Raw genomic sequence first — 11,776 nt, 5'->3', positions numbered from 1 at the left:
AATCCTATCCACTCGCGACTTCTATACAGTATATATATTCAAAGCTTCAACTTTTGTGCTCCTAATTCGTCATTCTGGTAACTATTATAAATCACTAAAACCTCTTTCCTCTCCCCGCGTGTCCTTTTCCGGTGCAGGGCTTATCCCGGACGCTTTAATTTTTACTCGTCGCGGAACAACGGTTCGCGACGCAGTCACCTTACGGTCCGGGCCGACTCCCGCGAACAGAAATTAACGTAATTCGTCGAGCATACGACTGCCGACTGCAAGCTTAAAGACTTTGCCCCTTAATATTATCTTCGTGGGCCCGCAACTCACACAGGTGAGCCCGGGCACGAAGCTATCTACAGTTCATCACGGGAATGGTCGTTAATCCACCCAAACTCTTCGTCGACCCACAAATCAATGCAAGTGCCGCAACGTAACATCCATGTAATACGTAATTAATTATCAGTGCGACCAGTGCGAGTGTATGTAGTGCCAACGTATTTTTTGTCCAGTGTAATTGTGTAACTTGTGCCCCCATCCACACTATGTGAGATGCGAGATTTAAAAACCAGCACCTAAATACCGTTTCTTTATTTCGCAAGCGCCCCCTGAGCAATTAGGAAACAGTCCTCTACACTGTTTAGGGCCAGTGCTTATTAGGAGTAGGGACTCCCTCCCACCATGAACAGCCGTCGATCCTAGTGGAACACGCAGGGGCAAGAACCCACGACCACCTCGGTTAGAGCCACTGAAAACCACTAGGACTGCCCCGGGTCTCGATCCCGAGTCAGCAGGTGACGGCAAATGGAATCTATATGAGATTGGAAGTAAGAAGAAAATGGCTGTAATTTTACTTTTGACTCCATGTATAATTTAACGAATTAAATGATTTTATCATTTAATAAATACAAGTCATTCACCCAAATTTCTTATTTAAACTTTTGTAAGATTTAATTTTGCATGTTTGGTATGCACTTATTTTTTGTGTGCTAAATATCGATGTAATTACAACTAATCTAAAACCCTGTGGCGTCCATACAGATACTGTTGCCACAACAACATGGTTAATTATTGTCAAGAGCTGAACACTCAATCAATATGTCTTCTAATAACGTTAAAGACGGAATGAACGCAGTTATTCAACCAGAAACCAAATACTATTACACTTTCCTTGTCTAAAGCCATTTCACAATGCCGCGTTGCGAATAAAAAATTTTACACTGACATTCCATATTTATTTTACATGTTGATTATTTTTAAATGTAGGCTAATTGACAATTAGTATTATTATTTTTTAACCAAAATACCAAATTTAAGAAAGTACAGTTCCTGGTAGTATAACTGCGTCCAAATTATCCCGAATGAAAATCTAAAACCACTAGGTCAGCTCATAAAACACTAATACATTTTTCAAGAAACGCAAGGGCGCAATACGCAAATCACGCAAGAAAACGATTGTCATTCATAAAACACGCAACTCGCTAGACATCAACACTTACACTTGAAAAGAAAAACTGAAGAAAAGTTTTTATTTCTCATGGCGTATTTTGATAATTCATGTTAATAACTCGATTTTAAATTATCTTTATCTGCTTGGAATTTTTACAAGTGGAAAAGGGATGCATGTAACAAAAAAAATAAAATCGTAAAATTTCGTATAGGCCTACACGTCTGCAATTTTTTTTTTTAAGTTTTCGGAATTTATGTTAATTTAAATATAGAAAAAAAGGGGAAAAAAAAAAAAAGACAAACCAAAACGTGAACGGTTGAAACTTGGCCAACGCTTGTGTTGCGTTTTCACATACTGCGTGATTTGTAAACGGGTATTCTCAAACTTTTTTTTTTTTTTTTGCTTCTTGCACTTCTTAGCTATTTCGCATTTCTCTGGTTGTAAACTCCAGTCTGATGTAGTGATGGGTCGTTCGTTAACGATTCGTTCAAAAAGAACGAATCTTTGAGAGAACGAAATCTTGCGATTCGTTCGCGATGTAAAGATCCGGCTCTTTGAGAGCCGGTACCTTGAAAGATTCGGAAGAACGAAAACGCGGAGAGAACGAGAGAACGAGATGAGAGAACCGGCCACGCGCCCGGTCTGATTCGTTCGTGAAATGATTCATGACGTCAGGAGTCTGAAGAATTAGTAATCACAGCGTGCGCATGTTCACATGAGCAAACGATAACTGATCAAATAAAATAGGGTAACATGAAAAGTATCTATACCTGAAAATGTCAACTGTTAATAGTGGTTTAAAATTGCTTTTTCACATTCACATACACAAATTAGGAAAAAAAAAAAAAAAACCATATGAATTAAAAATAACAGGGAAAGTAACTACAAATGTTCACACTTACCATTTTTGGGTTAATTAATGTACTTCATTTGTTTCTCTTCATACTGAATCGCAGTAGTAGTATTAAATTTTTGTCTTTTTTTTTGTAAATGTGTTGGTCTACATGTAAACACTTTACTGTCACTAAAGTGTAAATAGCTTATATATTAATATTTTTAACTTAAAAAGTAATAAAATATAAATAATCTTGTTTCATATACGCAACTGTGATTCACTGGCTACGGAAAGCAATGTTCAAATTCAAATACAAAAACACGTACATAATACTCTAAAGGATGAACGAGTTACGACACCTGATAAAAGAGCCAGATCCCATACACAGAAAAGAACGAATTGACCGAGATGACCGAATCGTTCTGAACGAATCATTTCACGGAACTGATCCAAAAGAACCGTTCTGCCCATCACTAGTCTGATGATGGCGGAGCGACTAGCCGCGATGCTGTGGCGGGTGACTCAGTTCCGGCCGGGGGTTCCCCGCTATCGCCAGAACCCCCTCCGCCTCAAGCGCTCAAGGCCTCACGTCGCACGGCGCCGTCGCCGTCGTCCGAGGTCGAAGTGCTGTGAAGCTAGCGGGCGAACTGCGTTTTCCTTCAGGACCGCATCAGTGCTCGTTTGTAAAATATCGGAAATATGAAAATTTGTATTTACAATTTCGCGTCACCACACCTTGCCTATTGATTACACAAATAATACCAAGCTAGAAAAAAAAACATATTTAAAAAGGTTTAAATGTTATTCTTAGAATTTACTTATCTATAGTTATCTCAAAATAGTATAAAACAGTCACTACCCGCGTCTATTTGTTCGCTTACTTCTAAACTACACAATGGATTTTGATATGGTTTTCACCATCATTTAGAGAATTTCTTCCGGAAGGGTTATGTGTATAATACATTCATATTAAATTTAAACATAATAGATAAATGTCAATGTTTTGTAATCAAGTCGTAAAAAGATGCTTTTAGGGCGCTTGTCTTACTTATACCACGTGTGCAGAAAAGCGGTGGCTGGTTGTAGTACGTTTACACGTCTAGCTTTGGGCGATTAGATATTTGCAATACAATAGCACGCCAGACCTAACATTCGCAGGGATAGCCGATAATGTTGTACGGGAGGACGAAAAATAAATTGCAGCATTCGCCAAAGGCGGTTTCAGAACATACGAGCACCAAATAGGAAGACCTACGTACGGCTTAACTCACGACTGCCTTAAACTGGCAGTTCCATACCACGAAAGGTTGTGTACACCAAACTGCGTGGGGCTTCACTCTAAACGTAAGTCTGACTCTTCGCCTTGTTCCCGAAGAGCGTTTGAACGTCACTGCACAGCAATCGCACCACCTCTCAGCCAGTGAAGTAGACTCCTGAACGATTCCTGAAGCCCGCAAAATTCAAATTTTCAAGCTATCATCCGCACTTGTAACTTTGCAGTAGAGGTGGGTCGAAAAGTATCAACCTGATACTTTGGCACTGATACGCGCCTGTATCAGGAACGGCAAACGAGCAACTTGAAAAGTATCAGGTACTTTAGTATCAGTTCAGAATTCGCCTGGAACAACACCACGGCCAATGTGCGCAGAACCCGATCGCAGATGACGATCACTTGGGCGGAGCTTGTGAAAGGGGAGGGAGCAGGAACGACGAATAAGGGATAAAGAAGGGAAATAATGTAGGGGAGGAAGAGCAGGGGAAGGCGTTGAAGGAGAGGCGCAAAGCTAAATTGTTACGAGTCGTTTGGTTATTGTCCCACATCAAAGTACGCTCAGAGCGCAGTGCGTGCACAGACTCGTTCAATAATAAAACTAATTAAATTTTAATATTAAAAAGTACATTAATACAAGATATAATATTTATATTTGTGCACCTAACAGCTATGAAAATGCAAATAAATTCTCAGTTGACACTAATAACAGATGTAATCAACATTAGGACTTTTTTTTCCGAAAACAATTAGTAACTAGTGTTTTCATACATTAAAAGAAAACGATTTTATAAAAAATTAAAAAAAAAAAACACATACGTACATTAGTGAGCATACTATATCAATGTTTACGTTTCAAATGTTTCTTCAGATTAGTCGATGATGATTTATAACTCAGTTTTTGTTTACACAAATTACAATTAGCAAACTCATTATTTTCCGTAAAAAAATTCCACACAAATGAAGTATTTTTCGTGCACTTATCCATTCCTTATTTCACTATAAAGATACTAACTACAAAGCACGACAGCCCGCAACAATGTACACGGTGATACACGGCCAGGACGAACTGCAGTGAATGTTGAACTGATTGATACTGGCTGTATCAGGCGGGCATGAGAGTAACAGAGGTAGAGAATTACCGGGCGTGATAAATAATGTATCAGATTCTCCTTCCGGTCGCACTGTCTGCGTACGCGGAGCTTTGTTGCTTCCTGGGACCGTCTGATACAGAAGTATCAGAGACTTGTAACTAGGTACATTACTGTATCAGTATCAGGTTGGAACAGATACCGAAAATTGCTGTAACAACCCACCTCTACTTTGCAGGGTTTTGTTTCCCAACATGTTCCTTAGCAAAAAATTTTTTTTTTGCTTGTTTTGGAATTCTCTACCATCCTTTAAATTTATTCCCCACAACTTGCAAACTATATGTATATTTTCAGCTAGCTCTTGTGCGAGATGAGGCCAAAATGCTGAGCTAATAAAAGTTTTTTGCACACTTATATCACAAGGAACACTGTTCAAAGTATTACTCAAGTCTATATCAACAAACTCTATACAGATACCATAATCATCATGCTACCATATCTGGATGATCCCACTTATTGAAAAGGACAGAACGTGCCAGTTTAGAATGGTTAATATAAAAATGTTTTTTAGACACTGTACAAGGCAATTCCTTGCTTCGCCCTCTGATGGGCGGAAGGTGCAAATTACTTAGTTGTCTGTAAAGTCGGTTTACGGACGAAAGTTTAACGTGACGTCATAACAAAACATTGATGAAATGATTGCATACTTTTATGAATAAAATTGAATCATTATTATTTTAATAATAAAAGAATAAAAACTTGAAATTATACTAGTAATCAGATTTTTAAAATGCAAGAATAATGAACCTTTATTGCCGTAAATGTTGTTGTAAAAAGCAATGAAAATCACATTAAGTTTTCACTTCACTTTATAAACAGTTGACGAAACAGTTCACGTGAAGATTTAAGTTGTGTGCTGCCGCTGTATTTCTTCTCCTCGGACGCATAGGCCGATCGAGTGGAAGAGAGATAGATGCGGCGCAAGCGTACAATGAGCGTAACGGGACACAGTGTAACGAAACAATGAGCGTACCAGATCAATGTGCGTAACGGGACACTTTTTCGTGCGTGCAGCCGGCGTTCATCGATTTATTAGACGTCACGTCAAAACCACTCTAATGGTTAACTGGTCCTTGGACCCTCTACACTAACTCATGGCTGTGGCCCTGCCCCATATGTGATCAGTCTTCAGTCTTGTAATCAAGGCTTGATGCACACCGAGGCACAGCCCTTCAAGAAACAAGAAAAACACATGTGATCAAATGGGAAACTTAGATTCATTGAACCCCTATCAGCTCCAAACACATCAAAAGTTTGCCGCTCACTCTAAAAACTAGGCGGTCAGAATAAAATGCACATATTTTCACAATTTTGTAGTAGGTATTTAAAATGTCACTAAATAATCCATCCAACTTTAATTTTAGTTACAATGAACTTTATGTGCAAAAACTTACAAATGAAATTTTTTTCGCTAGAATTCAATATTTTAACGAAGATTTTGTTTAACAGTTCAGTAACCATCATCTAGATGTGCAAAACCATAACAGAAAAAAAACACGTGCAGGTATTCCTCAATCTTTGTGCAAACCCCAGGTGTCTTCAGCAGAGACAACAGGCTGACAAATGAGCACATCACGTACCTTCAATCAAGGCGATCTGGTTTCAGTTCCCGGGGTGTTCAACCCCTGAATTTTCAAAAGTGGGAAACATTGCAGACATTGCCATAAGTCAAGTGTGGTATCTCACACTGCTTCCCATTTTCCCCAACTGCAGTCCCTCGTTGAATCCCCGTCCCTTCACATAGCGAGCAATGCAATGGGAAAACAAGAGACACTATTTTATTACAGATTAAGATAAATTAGCGAAATCATAGTCGAAATTTAAGTTCCAGGTTGGTTGGCTTGAAAACTTTGTTTTAAAGAGTTTATTTTTCCAGCCTTCTGGAGGAGGGCCCCCCCAAATACCTTTTTTATAAACAGGCCATTACCTATCCTCCAGGCTTCCCAATATATCCCCTTTCGAAAATATTAGGGCCCCAAAAATTTAGTCACAAATTTTTAAGATCTGGGTCAGAGTCCCAACACAGCGATCATGATTTCTGTTTCCCCAAGGATTACCGAAATACAGTACGGTCACAGCAGATTTCTTACTGGCCACTTGTCACAAAAAAACTTAAGTGGTTAGAGGTGAAATGAATTTAGTAGAGACATTTCTTGTCCATAAATAAAATTGCAACTTTTTTTTTCTTTTTCTTCTTCTTCTATATAATGCAGTTTTCAAGACATAATTTGAAATTTACACTTTTGGAAGGTGTGGGAATCTAACTTGAATAAATTGTTTAGCACTATTTGGGACTTGAGAATGCTCGAAGTTACAACAAAATCTTCATCTAACATTGTTAGTTGTCATAGTAGTTGTGAGGTACCATTGTATTAGTTATTTTAAAAAAAAATTGGCAATCAAAAACACCTCTATACGACTGGATCTGCCCTGAATCATCTTTGCTTCAAGATGGGCACAGATTAGTTTAGAAAATAAACACTGAATATAAACTGAGTCACTTTTACCACTTTTGACTGCCTTCTGAACCCGGCATGGGTGTGAATGATAATGTTATAGTCTCCAGCCCTCCCACTAACTCCCCTCTTCTCCGTGGCTTTTAAACTCCATAGTTTGTTTTGTGATCAATGTTTGTATTGCAGCTCCTGTACTCTTTTTTTTCTTTTTTTTTCTGTTTGCCACTTGGGGCTTTAACATAATTATTTAGTCTAGTCATCTAATGAAGTGGTCAATTTATATCTTAATGATACATGGATTAGTTAAACTTTGAATGTGTGGGTCATGGTGTGGCTACATTCTAGCCTACATCAATTCTATACTATGAAAAAAGATATATATAAAGTTACTTTATGTTATAATATAAATATAATTTTCAATTTGTATTATAATTACTATATTATTACTCTATATTAATATAAAAAAGTTTAAAAAAATTATATACCTTTTCAAATTTTTTAATTTGTATTTGGCATCAAAAAACTAATGTGTGTAACATGTGCGACATCTATGAACTATGATGCATCAGTACAACTGAGTTCACATGAAACAGTGCGGGGATTTGGGCTTCTTTATTTCCAAGTCTTGTTCACTGCGGCTGAACACCCACTTCCACTCCCAGCAATCAAACTGTTTTCATGCATAATTTAAATAATGTAAAACTTCTAATAACTGGATAGAATGTTGTGTACACACAAGCAAAAAATAAAAATCAATATCAGTTTTGTGTTTGTGAGCATTTTTTCCTTGCTCTGCAGAATAAGAGTGCCACAGATTGTGATTATCATCTAAAAGTCATAGAATTAGTTACATCTAATTCTAAACATTGTAAATAAACAAAAAAAAAAAAATGCTCCCAATAGCTTTTCTAGTATCTAACAAGAAACTGGTAAAGAATTTTTGGGTAATAACTAGAACTAAAAACATTAAAAATTTATTTTATGAAAATGTATCAACATAATATATTGCCATACTGATAACAAGTACTCTACTTTATTATCTTAAAACACCAGCTTAAAAATTATCAGTATAATATTTTACTGAAACATCAAATATTCATTTCAGGTAACATTAGAATACCATATTAATCGTAAACTTAGTTTCAATATTATCTTAACACCAGCTTACAGTATCAATAAAACGTTTTACTGAAACATCAAATACTAATAATTTCAGGGAACCAATGCAAAAATGTTTAAATGCCTAGTTAGAATTTTATATTGCTTGTAATCTTAGTTTCAATATTATATTAACACCAGCTTAAAAATTATCAGTAAAACATTTCATTGAAACATCAAATACTTTTCATTTCAGGTAACCAATGGAAAAATGTTTAAGTGCCTACTAAGAATCTCATATTTCTTGTGAGCTTAGTTTCAATAATGCCAACTTTAAGGGCACCACTAGGACTCAGGAGCGATCACATTTACATAAAAATAATCAACATATACTAGCTAGACATAGTTATCGAGATACATGGAGATTGTTACAGACTAAAGAGATCACACAAAATAAAAATTATCAAAAAAATTTTAAACATTGAGCAAATAAAAAATTCAGCTATTCCAAAAAAAAAATTTGTTAAAAAGAAATAAAAAAGAGAGAGCTATGTTTCAATGAAACAAACATTAAAAATACTAAATCTGTATCACTAGCTAACAATACCTACTGCTATAAATAGTAATACTGATTAATAATAATCACTCATAAAAACTAATTACTATTCTCACAGCTCAAAAGTGGCTGGCTACACGGATATTCCGTAAACATAAAGAAATAGAGAGCATGAGTTTAAGGAACCACCCGTATCTGAACTAAAAACAAAATATAGCATTAAAAAACTTACAGGGCCTAGCAACTGAGACAATATGGGACCAATTAGTTTGCAACCCTAACATGGCGCTAATCCCAACTAAAAAAACAAAATCTACAGCAAATTATTTAGAAGTTCTGCAAATAAAATTATAAGCATAATCCAAAATATCTTTGCATTTCAATGTGGCATAACCCTACATTATTTTTCCCATTTAAATTCTCCTTTAGCGGATAGGCTGCACATAAAAAAAAATTCAAAAACATTAACATATCAGCAGTTCTGCAATGTCGCAAACTGAAAAGTAAATCTGAAATTCAAATTTAGTATTTGAAAAAAAAAAGGTTTCCAATCAAGTGGCAGAGTGAAGGAAGTGTTGTGCCGCCTAGTTGTCTGGATCGTCGGTAGACTCTCCCTCCAGTACCAGTCGGTGCTCCTCTTTCTTCTTGCCCTGCGCACCGGAGCTCTTCTTCTTGCGCCTGTTCACCACACCATCCTCCTCATCCATCATGCGCAAGATCTGGGTCTGGTCCGACGAGTCCATGGGCGCCACCGAAATGTCTCGCACCGCTCGGAAATTACCGCAGTTGTTCAAGTGCTCGTTCTCCAGCCGAAAGAAATTCCACACAAAACGCCTGCAAAACAAACGCAGTTGAAGTAACATCTCAATGATACACTTGAAGGAATGATGATTTAATAATTAATGATGAAGTTTGTAATAACAAACTATTACCAAATTTAATCACTTTTAAATAATTTATAAATAAAATTCAAATAAAAGTTCAAACTTTCTCACAAGTTTATACCACATTAAATGTAGGTACTCTATTTTGGGGATTGTAAAATACAATTTTAGGATGGCTACAGCTATGGCTCAAGAAAAAAAAATTCTACTGTATCAATTACGACCGAAGAATAAAACAAAGTTTAAAATTACGTACCAAAAAAAGACATACTACTATTATTATGGAAGAATATACATTAATTTGTAAGCTTTTTTCCCAATCTACAATGAACCACAGCAATGGCATCGCATCAGTATTATTTTCGTTGAAACTTTACATTCTTTTTTAACATTATCCTAAGATGTTAGTATAGACCATCCTTTATTACATGTACAGTAAGTCCTTGATTAATGGACAGGTTGTATTTCAGCATATTGTCCGCTAAGCAAAAAGCCCTTTAATAAAATCCCGTTTCCCCATAAGGAACTATGTTAATGTACTTGGTTACGTTCTTAAAACTTCCAAAAATGCCCAACATTCAATCTAAAAACTTTATAACTGGCTTGTGACGTGCCGCGATGACACGTCGCAGTGCCGCGATGACACGTCGCAGAACAGTCAAAAAATTGAAACCTTGACAGCTTCGATAAAGCAAGCAAGAAGGTTGTTAACAGATTAGTCCAGTTACCTTGTCAAGAGATAGTGTGAGAGAAAGAACACGAGGGAAGGCCAATTTTCACACACTAGTGAAGTGACAAGTGCAGTGGCTGGCATATAACTTCTCATACCGCGATCTCATATTGATTTCTGTTCACAATGGACAGTGTTTCATCCATTTTCTGGCAACTACCTACACGTTTAGATATCCACCAGTTGAACGGCAGTAAAACGAGAAAATATAATCTCGATACAGTTACGGGTACAGCATGGTTTGCAGCGGCACTGACACGCGCCGGCCGAGTGTAAGCAAAACCCTTCAAATTCCTGGAACAATATTTTCAACCTCATCAGCAGGTTCACGGGCCAGTCACAGCACTGTCACGATGCTGGTACGTGTAAATCAGCCAGAAGTGAGAGAGCACACCTGACAAGTGGCAGTTTCCCGTCACATGCCTTTGATGGAGGGGCAGGTAGACAATGGACGGGGGGAAACTCACAGCAATACTTTCTTCTTCCCGTAACTATCGGCAGATTTATTATGTTCTTTTTTTAATCTATTTGGTTACGTAGAATTAAAAATGTACACAATAAGTATTCACTCCACGCATCGAACTATTCAAACTACATCTGCATTTATTTCGGGGAAACAGAACGCAAACGCACAGTTCCTGTTCAACAAAGGACTAATGGCTAGCTAAGCCCCTGTCCAGCAATTTGGTGACTGACCTACACAGATTCCCTAATCATAACGGGATGCACGGGCCTTGATAACACAATAAATTACCTATGTAGTATGTTAGTTTACTCAATCCCGCTATCTCAAAACTACAGTAGGAACCTTCATGGGATGAAAATTATTAGTCTGAGCTGAAGGTGTTCTTATATGCAAATTACATAGATAAATATAGCTAAAATGTCTGAGGTTGTTAACTGGGAAATATCACTCAGGTTAGGTTACTGAAGTAGCACTGTATATTTTTTTTTTGTATTCAGACATTTAAAAATTTAAAAAAACATGTTGAAACAATCTGATATCAGTATGGCATTGATGCTGCGACTATAACACAGTTTACTAATACGAGAATTTCATCACAGTATTAGAGGGTATTACACCCTCTATAGCAAGGAAAATACCACAGAAGTTTCCGTAACGATAAAAAAATAACACTAAGGCATGATTAATGCAATTTAATTTTTAATTAAAAATAGTATAAACATAAACATGTTTTATATTAAATACAAGCCTAGAAATTAATCTTTCTGCTGTAGCTGACCTAAGCTCTATCAATTACGACATTTTAACAATTTGGCTTGTATCAGTTAAAATCAGTAAAATCTGAACACAATGAAATTAAATTAACAAATTTAATTCACATATTTCAATTATT

General features: G+C 36.7%; 1 protein-coding gene across 1 annotated transcript in view; it reads right to left on the bottom strand.

Annotated features, from left to right (window-relative positions):
* Nucleotides 1–8,108: 8,108 nt before the first annotated feature.
* Nucleotides 8,109–11,776, bottom strand: part of LOC134530358 (solute carrier family 53 member 1-like) — a 35,249-nt gene continuing 31,581 nt past the window's right edge. Inside the window, exon 10 of the mRNA XM_063365114.1 lies at nucleotides 8,109–9,638. Within this exon, the coding sequence (XP_063221184.1) occupies nucleotides 9,389–9,638 (250 nt within the window). The 3' untranslated portion in view covers nucleotides 8,109–9,388. The remainder of the gene's footprint in view (nucleotides 9,639–11,776) is intronic.

This window comes from Bacillus rossius, chromosome 3 (assembly GCF_032445375.1).
Source record: "Bacillus rossius redtenbacheri isolate Brsri chromosome 3, Brsri_v3, whole genome shotgun sequence".
Lineage (NCBI taxonomy): Eukaryota > Metazoa > Arthropoda > Insecta > Phasmatodea > Bacillidae > Bacillus > Bacillus rossius.
This window is presented reverse-complemented; position numbering and strand designations above follow the sequence as displayed.